The 19,311-nt window shown below is 39.7% G+C and overlaps 1 protein-coding gene across 14 annotated transcripts in view; it reads right to left on the reverse strand.

Moving 5' to 3' along the window:
• Positions 1–19,311, reverse strand: part of CCDC7 (coiled-coil domain containing 7) — a 568,294-nt gene that overhangs the window by 154,804 nt on the left and 394,179 nt on the right. For all 14 annotated transcript variants that reach the window (XM_058297711.2, XM_058297712.2, XM_058297715.2 and 11 more), the window contains 2 exons: positions 16,895–17,005; positions 10,511–10,618 (listed from right to left, as the gene is read on the reverse strand). In XM_058297711.2, coding sequence (XP_058153694.1) covers positions 10,511–10,618; positions 16,895–17,005 — 219 coding nt within the window. The remainder of the gene's footprint in view (positions 1–10,510; positions 10,619–16,894; positions 17,006–19,311) is intronic.

The raw sequence follows: 19,311 nt of genomic DNA on the forward strand, positions 1-19,311 counted from the left end.
GGTGCGGCGCGGCTGGGCTCGGCCGAGCTCGTCTGGGTTCGGCTCCCTCGCCTGCCGCGGCTCGGCTGGGCTCAGCGGGGCCCGGCTGGGCTTGGCTTCCCTGCCCGCCACCCTCCGCGGCGCGGCTGGGCTCGACTGAGCTCGGCTGGGCTCGGCCCCCTTGCCCTCCGCGGCTCAGCTGGGCTCGGCCCGGCTCGGCTTCCCCGCCCGCCGCCCGCCGCGGCACGGCTAGGCTCGGCTGGGCTCGGCTGGGCTCGGCTCCCTTGCCCGCCGCCCGCCGCAGCACAGCGCGGCTCGGCTCTCCCGCCCGCCGCCCGCCGCCCGCCGCCCGCCGCCCACCGCAGCTCGGCTGGGCTCGGCTCCCTTGCCCGCCGCCCGCCGCGGCACAGCGCGGCTCGGCTCTCCCGCCCGCTGCCCACCGCGGCCCAGCTAGGCTGGGCTCGGCTCCCTTGCCCGCCACCCGCCGCGGCACAGGGCGGCTCGGCTCTCCCGCCCGCCGCCCACCGCGGCCCAGCTACGCTGGGCTCGGCTCCCTTGCCCGCCGCCCGCCGCAGCGCAGCGCGGCTCGGCTCTCCCGCCCGCCGCCCACCGTGGTGTGGCTCGGATCAAGAATTTTATATTCAGCAAGACTTTCTTTTAAAAATGAGGGAGAGATTAAGACATTTCCAGGTAAACAAAAGCTGAGATGGGAAGTGGACTTGGCCCAGTGGTTAGGGCCACACGGGAAGTCCGTGGTTCAAACCCCAGGCCTCCTTGACCTGTGTGGAGCTGGCCCACGTGCAGTGCTGATGCATGCAAGGAGTGCCCGTTCCCGCATAGGGGAACCCCACGTGCAAGAAGTGAGCCCTGTAAGGAGAGCTGCCCAGTGCTAAAGAAAGTTCAGCCTGCTCAGGAATGGTGCTGCACACACGGAGAGCTGACACAAGATGACACAACAAAAAGAAACACAGATTCCTGTGCCGCTGACAACAACAGAAGCAGACAAAGAAGAACATGCTGCAAACAGACACAGAGAACAGACAACTGCGGTGGGGGGGTAGGGGAGAGAAATAACAAAAATAAATAAATCTTTAAAAAAAAGCTGAGAGAGTTCATTACCACTAGATCTGCCTTACCAGCAATGCTAAAGAAAGTTCTTCAGAGTATAAGGAAAGGACAACAGACAATGGATCAAAACAGCATAAAGAACTCTGGTAAAGATAATCATAAGGGTAATTATAAATGTCAGTATTATTGTATTGTATTTTTTGGTATGTAACTCCACTTCTTATTTATTATGGGTTCAAAATAGAAAATGCATAAAAAGTAATGATAAATCTGTTTTGGACATATAAGTACAAAAATAATTTGTAACAAGTGTAACAGTTTGAAGCTGGATGGATCCCAGAAAATCGTGTCCTTAGAGCTAGTTCATTACTGTGGGTGTGAACCTACTGTAGGTGAGACCTTTTGATTAGATTACTTCAGCAAGGCATGATCAAGGGTGGGTCTTAATCCTTTTACTGGAGTCCTTTATAAATGGGATGATTACAGAAAGAGACACAGAGAGAAACCCCAAGAAGCTTACAGAGAAAAACCCACAGGAGTAGAGAGAGAAATTCCTGAAATCAATGGAACCCAAGAAAGAGAGGAAGCCAGAAACTGAGCAACAAAACCCGGAAGAGAAGGGAGAGACCAGCAGATGCCTCTATGAGCTGATCTTCAGGGAGAAAGCATCACGAGTGATGCCTTGATTTGGATATTTTCATGACCTCAGAACTATAAGCTTGCAACCTAATAAATCTCCATTGTAAAGGCCAACTCATTTCTGATATATTGCTTTCAGCACCTTTTAGCAACTAAAACATAAGTACAAAAAAGTTGGGGGAGGGAGTATAGGAACGAAGTATGTGTATACTTTTGAATTTAAGTGGGTACCTAATCAAATATTATTGCTATTTGATTAGGTACCCAGCTTAGGTACCCAGCTTGAGATTGTTAAATTTTAACCCCATGGTAACCACAAAGAAAGTACATGAAAAATATATTTTTTAAAAAAACAAAAAACAAAAAACAAAACAAAAAAAAAACTGGGGGGGGTGGGGAGTGGTGTTTATGGGAACATCTTATGTTTTTTAATGTAATGTTTTGTGTTATCTATTAACTTTAAAAAAGATAATTAAGAAATAAAATTAAATTTAATAGAAATAAGAAGGGACTCCGAATGATATAACACAAAAAAGCAAATAAATATGGAAGAAGGCATTAATGGAAGAATTGAGAGTCAAAAAAGGGATTAAACTTACAAAGATAAAATAGTAAAATGGCAGAAGAAAATACTGCATTATTATTCATTATTTAAATGTAAATGGATTAAAATCTCCAGTCAAAAGGCAAAGATTTGGTGGAATAGCCCAACCATATGCTGTTTATTTACAAAAGACTTACATTAGATGCAAAGAAATAAGTAGATTGAAAGTGAAAGGGTAGAAAAAAATATATATTATGCAAGTGAAAACTAAAGGAGAAATGGGTAGGTATAGTAGCATCAGATAAAATAGACTTTAAGTCAAAAACATTACAAGAGACAAAGAAGGTTATTCTATAGTGATAAGGGGGTCAATTCAAAAAGAAGACATAACAATTATGCACTTAAGAGAAAAGCCCCAAAATAATTGAAGCAAATATCAACAGATTTGAAGGGAGACATAGACAGCTCTAAATTGACAGTAGGAGATTTCAATACACCACTTTCAAAAATGGATAGAACATCTAGACAAAAGATCAATTAGAAAACAGAAGACTTGAATGAAATGGAAAAGCCCCTAGACCTAACAGATACATACAGAACACTTCATCCAAGAGCAGCAGAAAACATATTTTCTCTAGTGCACATGGTCATTCTCTAGGATAGAACATATGTTAGGTCACAGAAAAAAAAAACTTCTTAAAAATATCAAATCATACAATATATCTTCTCTGACCACAATGGAATGAAGCTAGAAACCAATGCAGAGGGAGAGTGGGAAAATTCACAAATATGCACAAATTAAACAACATATTCTTAACAACCATTGGGGAAAAAACGAAATGATGAGAGAAATTAGGAAACATCTTAAAGCAAATGAAGATGAAAATACAAAACACAAAATACTAGAACTTATGGTATGCAGCAAAAGGACAAGGGAAAAAAGCAAGAAGAAAATTTATACCTTTAAGTGCTTACAGTAAAAAAGAATAAAGATCTTAAATGAGAGACCTAAACTCACAACTGGAGGAGCTACAAAAAGAAGAGTAAATTAAACCCAAAGCAAACAACAGAAGGAATAAATAACAAAGAATAAAGCAGAGGTAAATGAAATAGAGAGAAAAAAATAGAATCAGCAAAATCAAAGGTTGGTTCTTTAAAAAGATCAATAAAATAAAATTTAAAAACCTTTAGTTAGACTAACAAAGAAAAAGAAGAGAGAGGATGCAAGTAACTAAAACTAGGAAAATGAAGAGGATGCAAGTAACTAAAACTAGAAATGAAAAGACAGACACTACTACTGACCCCACAGAAAAGAAAGAACAATAAGAGAATACTATGTATAGCTGTATGCCAACAAATTAGACAACCTAGAAGAAATGGACAAATTTCTAGACACACAAACTACCTAAATTCACAAAAGAAGGCCTCAACAAACAAATAAAAATAAAAGAGATTAAGTCAATAACAAAAAGCCTCCAAAGGGAAATGTATGTGGATCAAGCAGTAGGGCACCTGCCTACCCTGTGGGAGGTCACAGGTTCAGTTCTTGGGGTCTCCTAAAAGAAGATGAGCAAGACAGAGACGTGGTGCAGCAAGCTGATGCAACAAAATGACATGAGATGATGCAACAAGATGACACAATGAAGAGACACAAAAAGGAAACACAGTAAGAGACACAACAAGCAGAGAGTGGAGATGGCTCAAGCAGTTGGGAATCCACCTACCACATGGGAGGTCCTGGGTTTGGTTCCCAGTGCCTCCTAAAAAGAAGACGAGCAGACATAGAAAGCACACAGCAAACAGACACAGAGAGTGGACAGCAAGTGCAAACAGCAAGGCAGGGGGAGAGAAATAAATAAACTAAATAAAAACAAATCTTTTTTAAAAAGGAAAAAAAGGAAGACTCAGAATTAAATGGCTTCACTCTCAATTTTTACAAAATATTCCAAGAAAAATTAACACCAATTCAGCTCAAACTCTTCCCAAATGTAGAAGAGATGGGAATACTTCCTAACTCATTCTGTCAGACTAACGTCACCTTATATCAGAACCAAAAAAGATAACATAAGAAAAAGACTCACAGGACAACTATCTCTTATGAATATAGATACAAAAATCCTCAACAAAACACATGCAGACCTAATTCAACAGCACCTTAAAATAATTATATACCATGATCAATTGGGATTTATCCCAGGTATGCAAGCATGGCTCAATATAAAAATCAATTCATGTAATACACCATATTTAACAGAAGGAAGGGAAAACTGATTGTTTTAATTGATGCAGAAAAGGAATTTGACAAAATCCAATACCCCTTCTTGATAAAAAACACTCTAAAAACAAGGAATAGAAGGAAACCTCACCATGATAAAGGACAAACATTAAACACCCACTGTTTTTTTTTTTTTTTTTTTTTAATTTTTTTATTTTTTATTGACTTTGTAATAATATTACATTAAAAATATATATGTGAGGTCCCATTCAACCCCACCCCCCCACCCCCCCTCTCCCCCCCCCCCAACAACACTCGTTCCCATCATCATGACACATCCATTGGATTTGGTAAGTACATCTTTGGGCACCTCTGCACCTCATATACATTGGTTCACATCATGTCCCATACTCTCCTCTATTCCATCATGTAGGCCCTGTGAGGATTTACAATGTCAGGTGATTACCTCTGAAGCACCATCCAGGGCAGCTCCATGTCCCGAAGATGCCTCCACCTCTCATCTCTTCCTGCCTTTCCCCATACCCTTTGTCCATTATGTCTACTTTTCCCAATCCAATGCCACCTCTTCTATGTGGACACTGGATTGGTTGTGTCCATTGCACCTTTATGTCAAGAGGAGGCTCAGATTCCACCTGGATGCTGGATGCAATCCTCCCATTTTCAGTTGTAATCACTCTAGGCTCCATGGTGTGGTGGTTGTCCTTCTTCACCTCCATCTTAGCTGAGTGTGGTAAGTCCAATAAATCAGATTGTAGGTGCTGGAATCTGTTGAGGCTCAGGATCTGGCTATCACATTGTCAGTCCAGAGATTCAAATCCCCTAAATATATCTTAAACCCCAACATTAACTGCACCTCCAGCACATTAGCATGAAAGTCTTATGAAGGGAGATCCCATCTGAGTCCAGATTCATCACACATAAACACCATTTCCAAAGAGGGGCCATCTGCCCTGGTAGTTAACCCCATCAGCCATGACCATAACTCCCATGGGTCTCTTTAGCCCTCAAAGGAACCAATATCTGGGGGTTGTATCTGCTTTATCTGTCTCTCTGACTCTGCTCAGTTGTGCATGAGGGCAAACCTTCTGCCAGCCTCCAGACTCTTTTTTAGAAACTCGTAGCCATATAAACTCATTTCTCCTTTCCATTTCCCCCTTACTTTAGGTCAAACAGCATTTTAAAGTCATGGTATTTTATGTAGACATGGATATTCTGCTGATCCGCATTGAACCTTCCGTATAAGGTCATTTTCCAGTTGCATCATCAGTTGGTAGTTGATAGTGGTCCCTCGTTGCCAGGGAGGCTCATCCCCGGGTGTCATGTCCCACGCTGGGGGGAAGGCATTGCATTTACATGCTGAGTTTGGCTTCGAGACTGGCCACATTTGAGTAACATGAAGGCTGACAGAAGGAAATTCCCAGGCACAAAGTTGCTCTAGGCCTTGTTATTATTTTGGGTTTATCAGCTCACAAGCATAGTCATTAGTATCAGGGGCTCACTGTTGAACCCTCACTCCCTCCCGGTCCCCACCACTGTACCTGGGAGACTGTCGCTGCTCCCCTAGGGACCACGACAGAGCACCACTGGCCGGGAACCCAGTACCCCCCCTACTGTGGTTTTTAATTGTTGCCACTATGAGTATATCCAAACATTACCATGCACCCTGGACATATGTTCTGTACAGCTCCCTGTCAGTCATATATCATCTGTCATTGGTATCCCATACCAGTATCCCTCCATTGCCATTGTTGAAACACTCTGTGATCCAGAACTCCCCGAAATTTGAAGCCCAATATAATGTCATGGTCCCTTACTAGGGAATGGCATATAGCGATGAGTTTAAAGGATAGATAAAGAACTTGGATAAAGTTAGATAAAGAACTTAGATAAAGAATGTTGACTTGAAAAAATTCCACATCCTATTTTTTTCTTTTTTTTTTTTTTTCCCCCCCCCCCTAATTATTCAGCTTTTCTTCACAGGAGTCCTAGACCACAGCAATGTATATATATAATATACAGCACTCCCACATATCCACCAGAAAACCTTTTCCCTTCCACAGTGATACTCTTACGCCCTATTCATATCATATTTACTTAAAGTGATGTACAGAGTCTGAGACATTAGCTTTCTAACAAGGTGACATCTGTATTTACATTATGGTGCATACTTTAGGATACACAGTTCTTTACATTTTTAGTTATCCTATGTTTTACATTATGGTTTACATTATCAGTCCGTCATCTCCTATATGTTATGGTGTAATATTACATGTTTTATATCCATCCTTGTGTACTCTCAAGAAACTCCTCTCTTACCCCCCATTTACTTTGGTTCCACACATTTAACGTCCATTTTCCCTTCCACCTTAGTGCCCTCAGTGATAGCCAACCTCCGTTTCCTGAGGAGCCACTTCCAGAGATAGATGGAATAGTGTTCAGGGCCTAACTTGCTCAACTGCCCCAATGCCCTGGGAGCCACCCTTTCTCTCGAGGGATACAGTTCCCTCTATTGGATGGCATTAGTCCTCCCCAGGATGTGGGTCCACCCCCACTCTCACTACTTGGGTTTCTACCCCATGGTGTCACCCACTCTGGCAGAATGAGCATTTAGACATTCCCCAGGAGCCCGTCCTGCATCAGACCCTCCCCTCCGAGCATTCTAAACAGTAAACACCCACTGTTAACATCATACCCAATGGTGAAAGACTGAAAGTTTCCCTTTAAGTCAGGAACAAGACAAGGATGTCCACTCTCACCGCTTTTATTCAATATTATACTGGAAGTTCTAGCCAGAGCAATTAGGCAAAAGAAATAAAAGGCAGTGATATTAGAAAGGAAAAAGTGAAACTTTCCCTATTTGTAGATTACATGAACCTGTATACAGAAAATCTTGAAAAAATCAAAACAAAAAAGCTCTTAGGACTAATAATGAATTCAACCAAGTAGCAGAGTAAAATATCAAAATGCAAAAATCAGTAGTATTATACACACTAGTAATGAAAATCTGAAGAATAAATCAAGGAAAAAAATCCATTTATAATAGCAACTAAAAGAATTAAATATTTAGGAATAAATTTATCTGAGGATAAAAAGGACTTATGCATCAAAAACTACAAAGCATTGGTAAAAGAAATCAGAGAAGGCCTAAATAAATGGAAGAATATTTTGTGTCCATGGACCAGAAGGCTAAACATTGTTAAGATGCAAATTCTACTCAAAGAGATAAACAGATTCAATGCAATTCCAATCAGAATTCTAATGCCCTCTTTGCAGAAATGGAAAAGCCAATCCAATCATCAAATATATATAGGGAGCAAGTTTTAATGAATAGCCAAAAACATCTTGAAAAAGAAGAACAAAATTGGAGGACTCATGCTGTCCAATTTTAAAACTTGTTAAAAAGCAACAGTAATCAAAACAGTATTGTACTGGTGCAAGGAAATAGAGATGAATAGAATTGAATTGAGAGTCAGAAATAAGTCTTTACATCTTTGGTTAATTGATTTTTGACAAAGGGGCCAATTCCACCCAATGGGGACAATATAGTCTTCTTAATAAATGATTCTGTAAAAACTGGATATCCATATGCAAGAGAATGAAGGTGGACCCCTACCTCGCATCATACACAAAAAATTAACTCAAAATGGATCAAAGACCAAAATAAGAACTAAAATTATAACACTCCTAAAAGAAAACATAGGGGGCATCTTTAAATCTTGGGTTAGGCAATGTTCTTTTAGACTTTACATCAAAAGCATGAGCAACAAAAGACAAAATAGATAAATGGAAACTCATCAAAATTAAAAATGTCTGTGCCTCAAAAGATTTCATCATGAAAGTAAAAAGCCAACCTACAGAATGGGAAAAATATTTGGAAACCACATATCCAATAAGGGTTTAATACCCAGAATATATAAAGAAATCCTACAAATTCAACAACAAAAAGGTAATCTAATTTAAAAATGGGCAAATATTTGAATAGACATTTCTCCAAAGAAGATATACAAAATATAAATGACCAATAGCCTCTTGAAAGGATGTTTAATATCATTAGCCATTATTGAAATGCAAATCAAAACTACAGTGAAATACCAGTTCACACTCATTGCAATGGCTACTATTTTTTAAAAAACTGAAAATAAGTGATGGAGGAGATGTAGATAAATAGAAACACTTGTTTATTGTTGGTGGGAATATAAAATGGTGTGCCTGCTCTGGGAAAGAGTTTGGTGGTTCCTCAGAAATTTAAATATAGAATTACTCATTTCTGATATATACCCCAAAGAATTGAGAGTAAGGAATGAAACAGCAAATTCATGGAGTCAGAAAGTAGAGTACAGGTTACCATAGGCTTGAAAAGAGGTAGGAAATGGCGATTTAATCTCAATAGGTACAGAATTTCTATTTGGGGTGATGGAAAAGCACTGGTAATGGAAGATGGCAGTGGTAGCAAAACATCGTGAATGTAATTAATGCCACTGAATTTTATATAAGAATGAGTATAAAAGAGTAAATTTTAGGTTGTAAATATGTTATTAGATTAAAATTTAAAAAAAAATATCTAGGTGGGCACAATACAGCGAATCCTAATGCAAACTATGGACTATAGTTAATAGTATAATTATAATAATATTGTTTCATCAATGGTAACAAAGTTATCATACTAACGCAAATTACTAATAGGAACAAATAGGAGGGGGTATGTAGGAACTCTGTTTTCAGCATGATTTTTGTGTAAACCTATACCTTCTCCAATAAATACAATTTCAAATGCATCAGCAAAGAATACACTTTAAGTAACATATGAAGCAAATTGGGGAAAAAAAAATTGGACCATCTTTGCAGTGGCCATAATTTTCCTATGAGGCATTCAGGTCAATAAGTCTGCAACACAATCTAAATTTTTAAAGAAAAATTGCTCTTCTTGGAACAAATGATGACTGCCAGATAGCAAAGATTGACCAGCTCAGATAAGAGTGTAATAATGATAATTGGGCACTCTTGCCCAGACCATGCTGTAAGGGCCTTTTCAAAGAGAGAAGTGTGTCTATTTACTCAAAAGAGACACAAAGGAGGGTACTGATGGGCTCCCAATAATGAATTCATGGCTATGTGGGGCCTGACAGGCAGTTTTCATCAATATCTAGGCTATTAACATAGACAAACGTCAGAGAACTAGTAATCAAGTGAAATACCTGACCTGAGAAGGAGCATGGCATCTCATGCCAGGAGAGATGACTGCCAGGCCTTGGCTCCTCTCCCTAAACAAATAAAAATGAAACCTAGCTCCAGGTGGTACCATGTACTCTATGAATATCTTGATGGCATCCATCTTCAGGTTACCAGAAAAGTTTTTACCTTTGAGTAAGATCTAGAACAAAGGTTCTTAACCATTTTTGTTCCACAGACCCCTTTGTCAGTCAGGTGAAAACCACAGACCTCTTACTAAGCCCACACTATACTGTGTATTATTTAATAAATATATCATACCCACACCAACACATCTCCATAAGAATATTTTTTTTTTAATTTAAATTCAAGCTCACAGACCCCTGGTTAAGAATCCCTGACCTAGTAAAACAGGAGGTCCTGGAGGCCCTACTCCCATTCGCTGATGCCACACTTCCCATCGATTCCACTGATACACATTTCCATCTGAGTTGCAGGTCTTAGTAACCCCTCAGTTTGCTGACCAGAGCCTATGTCAAGTAGGACAGCACCACACCTCAGAGCCCCACTGGGCTTTGGAACCTGTAAACTATCAGAGTCAGCTAGGTGGAACATACCCTTCAAGAATTAAGTATTGGAATCTTACAGGATTTGAGTGAATACTGAGCACATGAACCATACATAGACATATACAGAATCCCAGGTAAAAGGTATCAATGCTTCAGCTTTTTTTCCCTCTTGTAAACATTGAATATTCACTCTATAAGTCAGTATAAAATGTCTAAAATGAATACATATCTATAAACACAAAGTAAAAGTTCTTCTGGTGACCTTATTTTATTAAATTTAAATATCTCTATAATCATTATACTTACTGTTGAGTCTTTCCCTTCTGGCATTTCTTTTTGTCTTTTCATATATTTGGGTTTTTGATACTGAATCTTGTTCAACCATGAGATTTTCACCTGTTTCTCCATCATGAGCTATATAAAGAAATGCACTTAGTATGCTAAAAAAATCAGCTATATTATGAAATATCTGGGTTTCAAATTTATAACAAGTATACAGCAGTTGTATAAATACTTATTACTTATCATAAAGTTATAAGTAAGTTACCATTTTTTAAATATGAGATGTCTATTGTAAGGAGTTTCATTGGACATGTTTTGAACTGAATCATTATTTCATAAATATTCCCACACATCAAATATATTTTATATAGGCATGTAGTTTTCTTGGTTTATTTATACACATTTGTAGCTCAAAAAACGAAAATGAATATATACAACTTATTTTCTATAGCATTATTTGTGGTTGTAAAGTATTCACTACAACCCAAACGTTCAGGCATAGCAGACTGGTGTGTAAATCAAACATAGTATAAGCTATGGTATAGTATCAACCACAAAATATAATGTGGTATATACAATTGTCCATATAGATATAAAGGAAATAAAATATACCTATAAATTAACATGGAACACCTAGTTGTTTACCAGGTGAAAATGTTAAAATCCTACTTCTTAAGCCCTAAAGAAAAAGAAATTTTAAAAATACATAGAAAAATGGATATGCACCTTAACATATGAAACACAGGAAACATAAACCAGAGCAATGTAACTGGTTACCTATAAGGAGGGTGACAGGGACTAACCAGCGCCAAGGATTGTATGTACATGGAAGGAACGATACTTCTTTTGGAACACATTTATGTATAATTTTTATGTTAGAAGTGGATTAATTTCCACTTATAACAAAGATGAATTATATCAACAAGGAAAAGAAGAGGGAACAAGAGCAGAAAAACTTTAAATGTATGAATTTACAAGAAGAAAATAAAACACTAAATCAAAGGATTCAAGAATACAGTTTTTGGCATAAACCCTCATTCTTAGGAACAAGTGGGGGTAGGAGCAGGGAATGAAAGTGTAGCAGTTTGGTATAATTAATGAATTCCAAAGAGAAATATCAGATTATGCTTGGAATCTGATCTGTACCTAGGCATGACTGAGTTATGATTAGGGCATTAAGTCCCTACCCAGTCTCCACCCCTTTGGTGGGAGGGGACTCACAGTTAAAAGGCAGGACGAAGAACAGAGTTGAGGGCATTTAATGTCGGAGTTTTGATTTTGGAGTTTGATGCTGAAGACTTAGATGGGAGCCCTGGGAAGTCAGCATGGAGAGGAAAGAGAAGCCAGCCCCAGGGAGGAAGGAATCTTGAAGCCAGAGAAAAGCAAGCCCCAGGAACATAGGAACCCAGGAAGCCTGAACTCTCGCAGATGTCAGCAGCCATCTTGCTTAAAATGACTTTGGTGAGGGAAGTAACTTATGCTTTATGGCCTGGTATCTGTAAGTTCCTACCCCAAGTAAATACCCTTTATAAAAACCAACCAGTTTCTGGTATTTTGCATCAGCACCCCTTTGGCTGACTAATACAGAAAGCAAATAATAAAATTATTAGTAGGCTTATTTTTTGTAGTGTTATAAACTAAGAAATTCTGAAACAATTTTAGAAGTATTATAGGATTGAACCAATAAATAGATGTGTTGATGTTCCGAAAGGTCAAGAATCACACTGCAGAACAAAAAGGACATTTACATATGCAATGAAGGAGGGCAGGAATGAGTTCTGAGGGTTTTGGTGAATTTAAAGTGTCAGTAACAATTCTAAATACATTGATACATGTACATTAACATGTATGTGTTCACATGTTTATGCATTTGGCAATAAGTACACGTTACATGTGTTTATATATGGGTATGTGTAAATACATATGTGTGTATGTGTATGTTTATGGCACTTGTATATGTACATGTATGTGTGTGTGTGTGTGTATATAATGAGGGCTCAATTCCAGGCAAAATACATATAATGGGTGTACAATTCCAGGGAAAATGCTGTATGAGCTCTTTCAGGCCCAACTTTACTCAATACAAAGGCTTTTCCAAATACTATCCCACAGATCTGCACTCTTAGCCAGGGTCTGCCATTCACAGATCTCCTTATGGGGTAGTGGGCACCATGGCAGAGACACTTTTCTAACACTATTGCTAAGACCACCTTATCTGGGGCCTTGAAGAAACAGATTTATATGAGTTTTTCAGGTCCGAGGGGACCACTAGTCCTTCCTTTGGCTCTAGGAGAGCTCTCCATATGAGTCAAAACAGTGGCACAACAGATGGCTCTAGAAAGTTATGGAAGCGATTTTTCACTGTTTAAGGTTCTTTCATCAAGGGAGCAAAAGTTGTCACAGAATCTGAATGATTGCACCCAATGATTCTTGTTAGCTCTAGGCAATTTTGGGGGGGCCCATGGACAGGTTGGAATGCAGCAAGTTTTTGAGAATGTTCCTTTAATGAAAAGAGTTGAGATTTTCAGGATGGTTTTACAGAGTAACCTGAAGACACAACACAGACAGGTTACTTCATAATCTTCTTAAACTCAGTGAGGGAGAGTAGCACATTGTAAGCTGTGTCACCACAGACTCTCACTTGAAAGACCCCTGACAGGAGGAGAGAGAAGGTGGGAATAGGAGAGGAAATAAACACTCAAAACTCTTTCCTCAGGTGGGTACTGTTTGGGTGCCAACAGATTTGGCTCACCCATAACGTGTTGTCTGCCAGTTAAAAAGTTGTTTGGACCACTCATGCAGAGGCCACAGCAGTCCTGTGAGCCATCCTGGCAGTCCACTGGGTACTACAAAGAGGAAGTGGAAAGAGTAAATGATGAGATTGTTAATCACATTCAGATTTCCAGGCTCTATCCTACAGCTCCTGCTCCTTATTGAGCTCAATTAAACTTCCTTATAAGGTCAGGACAATCAGTCCACTACACCTTCTGGATCATAACTGACAAATTCCCAAGTGTGGAAAAGGAAGCCACTATAAAGAACAAAGATTTACCAGTAGAGGGAGAGTTGCAAAAATGGTATAGGTCTCCCTCACTGGGACCATCCAGGCAAGGGCCTTCCCAAAGAGATCTCTGCATCTGGTTACACAATAATGCGGTTTCAAAGGAGGACACTAATGGCCTCTGCAACAAAGAACTCATGACCTGAAAGGTAAGTTAAGACTGTGGGGGTGGGAATTTAAAAAGTACACAGAGAATTGGAGAGAAACTTACTTTTAAGAAATGAAATGCAAGAAAGCTAAACCAGGAAACACTATAGTTGTTACCTTCAAGGATGCGGAAGGTAATCAAGAGACCAGTAAATATAGGGAAAAGGACAAGGCAAGGAAACATAACTTCTCTAAGAGGACCTTTATGCATATATTTTCATTTTGAAATTAGGTAAAGATGGCAAGGATAACAATGGGGAACTAAATCTGTAAATAACCTAAATGGTTTATTCTACTGGAAATAAAAAAGGAGTGGTTCAAGTAAATCATGAACCTAGTATGTGGCATATATCCTCAGTCTAGAGCAAGAGTATGGGGAGGGGGCTTCAAAAAATATTGAAATCTTTTTACTGGGTTTGTTTTTGCAGTGATAACAGCTAAGTAATTCTGAAACAATAGGACTAAGAAAATGAGTAAATGTATTGATCTTGTTGACATCCAAGATTCACACTGTGGAAGAAAAAACACACATATATGCAATGGAGACTGGAGTGGTTGGACTGGAATTGATGGCCTCACGAATTGAACACTGTAGCAGTTTGATATGATTATGAATTTCAAAAATAGATATTGGATTATGTTTGTAATCTGATCTATACCTAGGCATGATTGAGTTATGATTAGGGCATTTAGTCCCCACCCACTTAGGGGTTAAAGGCAGATTAAAGGCATGGCAAAGGACAGGGTTGAGGGTTTCTGATGTTAGAGTTTTGATGTTGGAATTTGATGATGAAGCCTTAAGCTGGAGCCCCAGGAAGTAAGCTCACAGAGGTAAGAGAGGCCAGCCCCTGGAGGAGAGAAACTCTGAGCCCAGGAAAAAGCAAGCCCTGGGAGGGAAGAAAACTTTAACCCAGAGAGAAGCAAGACCCTGGAAGGGAGGAATCCAGGAAACCTGAACCCTTGCAGACGTCGGCAGCCATCTTGCTCCAACATGTGAAAATAGACTTTGGTGAGGGAAGTAACTTATGCTTTATGGCCTGGTATCTGTAAGCTCCTACCCCAAATAAATACCCTTTATACAAACCAACCAGTTTCTAGTATTTTGCATCAGCACCCCTTTGGCTGACTAATACAAACACATAGTTCTTAATCTATGCCTAAGCATCAAGGTTTATGCAACCCAACCCAGCCCCACTGCCAGGGCAGCCTGACTTCTACACTCATCTACATTCCAAGCCCAGAGGCCTTTATGATAAGGCTTCCCTATGGGGTGGGAGCCTCCACAAAGATGCTGTTCACTGGCCCTACCACAATCATCTTTGTTGGAGACCTTGAACACATTTTTCCTCTGCAAATCCATATTTAGTAATTTTCCCACTCCTAAATCTTCTACTATTCCCTTGCAAGGTCTCTGGTCCACAAAAAGAAGGAGCCCTTCATGTTCCTTACAATGCAATGCCAACCTACACTGATCAATGTAAACTCACACAGTGCTGTTCCAAGGGGAATAATGTTATACTGGGGGAGCCGGGCCCTTTCTTATATAGACTGATGCTTAAACTATCTCTTAAGTGAAATAAGACTTAATTGTTACTTTCAAATTGGTTCATGTCTTCACTGATCATTAAAACCTGGTAGAATTTCCCTGACAAATTGACACTGCAGGGAGGATAATCAATGAAATACAATGCCTATCTGGAAAGTAAAAAACCTGAAGATCCCACAGGACACTTTTGGAAATTGCTATCAGAGTCTAAAGAGCCCTCCCAGTGAGCTCTAGTGAATCATGTGTGATGGTTTGAGGAATCCATATGGTACTTCAACAGTGATACACCTCTATCTACAAAAGTTGTGAGTGGACTCCTCAGAGCAGTCATGGAGAGCGCTAATGATGATTACATAAACTTTTCCATTCTATATGGAATCACTGATTCTTCCATTAAGTAGCCAAACTCCAGCCAAGCTCAACCAGTGATCAAAATACATACCCAAGAGATATTCTAAAAAGTAATAATAGCAAATTCTGGCTACTGTTTAACGTCCTCCAGTGATGGTAACAAAATTCAACAGAGAACCTGAAACCTAATAACTACTGTCACCCTTTAGCAGAACCCAAGGAAATCAGTACCCGTGATGCACCAAGTTATTGAGATTGATGTCTTTAATGAAAAAAACGTAGATCTCTTAGGATGTCTTTACTCCATGACCTGAAAAGACCTTGGAGACAAGTTAGTTTATATCTACAATGAAGGATATAATTTTAACTCAGTGAAAAAGGGGAGTAGCTCTTTGTGGATTGTGTCACGACAAACTCCTTCCTTGAGAGTAACGTGACAGAGGCCACACTTCTTGAGAACAGGCAGGGAGGCAGAAGGAAGAGAGGACTAGAACACCTGAGACCCTCCTGTTTGCCACCTGCATATTTGAGGACTGCTTGTGTCACCCATAATGAGTTCCCTGCACTTAAAAAATGTATTTGGAACACCATTGCAAAGACTATAGTGGCACTTGAGCAATCCTGTTCTTTACTTGGGTCTATAGCAAGGGACTGAAAACCACACATGACCAAAAGTTAACCAGACTCAGATTTCTAGGTTCCATCTGGCCATCCTCCTGTCCAGCTAAATTAAACTTCTTCATAAGGTCACATTATTCAATCTGCAAGACAATGCACATCTATAAGGAAAAACTAGTCTTGGAAAAAGCAAAAACTGCCAAGATATGAAAGACTGACCAGCTGAGAAATAACTGTGAAAGTAGAAATTGGGCACCTTCACTGGATAATCCTGTCAAGGCCTTCCTAAGGAGATCTCTGTTTCTATTTACTAAAAAATAAGATCTCAAAAGCAGAGACTGATGGGCTCCCAATGAGGAACACATGGCCAGGATATTGAGCCAATGTCATTACTTTATTGCTGAGGCTATTAACACAGATGAGGCACAAAGACCTAGTAATGAACTGAAATTCCTGGGCAAAAATTGAGAAGGTGCATGATGTCACATTCCAGAGGAGATGACTGCCAAGTCTTTGGCCTTTTCTTCCTCAAAAGATAAAAAAGAGCCTGAATGCCTATTGGGATCATTCTATTTGGCCTCTCCTATTCTCCATGTGGATATCTTGTTAGCATTCCTCTTTCGGTTACCAGAAAGTTCTGTTGAATTTGACATAAATTAAAGATATCTGTAATTATTACACTTACTGTCAACTATTTCCCCTCTGGAAGTTTGTTGATCCTCTTCTTGAATTTTGGTTTTTGACACTGAATCTTGTTGTTCAAACATGAGATTTTCATCTTGTTTATCATCATGACCTACATAAAGAGATGCATTTAGTTTATTGAATAGAAAAAATCAGATCTATGACGAAATATATGGATTTCAAATTTATAACAGAGTACAGCAGCATTCCTTCCTATTGTTATAAAGTTATATATAAATTACCATTTGCTAAATCGGATATTTGTTAGATTACAACATCGCGCGAATGGTTGCATCAGGTGTGTGCTTAATCTGTGTAATTATGTCAAAAATATTTCTAGACATTAATATAGTCTACATTTGTAGGTACTTTATTTATAGTATATATTAATATACATGGGTAGACCACAATTTAAAATGAATGTAGTTTATAGTACAGCATTATTTGCATTATTTGTGATTGCATTACTTGTGATTGCAAAGTAATATAGTACTCCATTATTTGTGATTGCAAAATATTTACTATCACCTAAATGTTCAAGTGTAGATGACAAGTTGTATACTACGGAACACAGTATAAACTATGGCATAATATCAGCTATGGTATATGCGATGGTTAGGCTAATGTGTCTATTCGGCCAAGTAAATGTGCCCAGTTATTTGATCAAGCAAGCACTGGGCTAACTGTAATTCAAGGATATTTATGGGCTTCAGTCATCAGTTTATGGCATAGGTGGCTGATTACATCTACCTCAACCAGGGAGACTGCCATCAGCAATGAGTTGATTGCCTTAAAAGGGAAAGTGAAATCAGCATTCAGAGAGAATTTCCTAGCTCATCTTAGGTAGCCAATATCTCTGGGAAACTCATCAAGGACCTTCATTGGGCTTTAATCAAAGCCCCTGGTTTGCTGCCTGCCTGCAGAACCTGGACTTGTGCATCCCCACGGTCACGTGACAGAGGCATAAAATCTCGTACTATTTACAGATATCTTCTATTGATTCTGTTTTCCTATAGAATTATGACTAATACAGCTTGGTACCAGGAGTGGTTCTTGAGGAACAGAATCTTAAACATGGGATGTCTGAGATGGTTCTGGCAGTTTTGCAATTGGCTCTCTACTCTAATTGGACTCAAGGGTATTAACGACTCCCTTTCCAATAATGAAGAGGTCACTGACAGTCCATGGTGTGAGTTGGCAATGGAGATACACAAAACATCATTCCTGGATTCCTCATCTGGATGAAAGTGTTTTCACCACCTTAACAGAGTTTTGTGGAGTCAAAGGCTATAATAATGTTTGCTGGTTCTTCCTAGATACTCTGGAGGCAGTTACAAAAGAAAGATTTGATAAAGGCTTCAAATTTGCAGCTTAAATGCAGCATGAATGATGTGAAAGTTTCTATGTGTACTCGAAAGAAAATCTTCTCTCCTGCAGCCACAGGCTTGAGATATCTGAGAACCAAACTCAGACTTCCATTGTAGGAGTAGCGGAGTTACAAAAGAAACTAAAATCTTAACCTCCCATGGTATCCGCTGTTAAAGTGAAGGCATTGACTGGAAAGGAGTGGAATCCCAAGGACTGGGATGGAGATACATGGGATAATGATAATATTGGTGTAACCCTAAATTCTGCTGATACTTTAGCAGGCAAACCTGTGATGGCCTGACCACACTTTGCCAACCTTGTATCACCCACCCTCCAGCCTGCCTCAGGGAGTCTGGACCTCCACCCAGCTCTGAGGCAGGGCCAGCCCAACTTCAGCAAGCACTGTTTAACCCCACCCTGCTGAGGAATCTGCCTTCCAACTCCTTTCTGGAAGAAATGAATTCTGTCTCACCAGAAGAAAATGCAAAGGAATGCCCTGAGGTCAGTAGTTTGTAAGATATTTTTAATCCTTCTTCTTACCCACCCCCACCACCCTTCTTCTCTTTGAGACCTATTACTAGACTAAAATCACAACAAACCCCCAAAGGTGAAATACAAAGTGTGACTGAAGAGGAAGTACACTATATTCTGAAAGAACTGCATGAGTTTTCCAATTTATAAGACAGAAATCAGGGGAATATGTGTGGGAATGGATACTAAGGGTGTGGGATAATGATGGAAGGAATATAAAGTTGGATCAGGTTGAATTTATTGATGTGGGCCCACTAAGCAGAAACTCTGGATTCAACGCTGTAGCTCGAGGGGTTAGAAAGGGCTCTTACAGTTTGTTTGGGTGGCTGATTGAAACAAGGACCAAAAGATGGCCTAGAATGTCTGAGGTGGAGATGCCTGATTTGCCCTGGTTTATGGTAGAAGAGGGAATTCAAAGGCTTAGGGAGATTGGAATGCTAGAATGGATTTACCCTTTAAGACCTGCCCACCCATTTCAGTCGTGTCCAGAGGACACACCTTTAATCAGGACTTTTACCA

The sequence above is a fragment of the Dasypus novemcinctus genome, chromosome 5, assembly GCF_030445035.2.
Source record: "Dasypus novemcinctus isolate mDasNov1 chromosome 5, mDasNov1.1.hap2, whole genome shotgun sequence".
Lineage (NCBI taxonomy): Eukaryota > Metazoa > Chordata > Mammalia > Cingulata > Dasypodidae > Dasypus > Dasypus novemcinctus.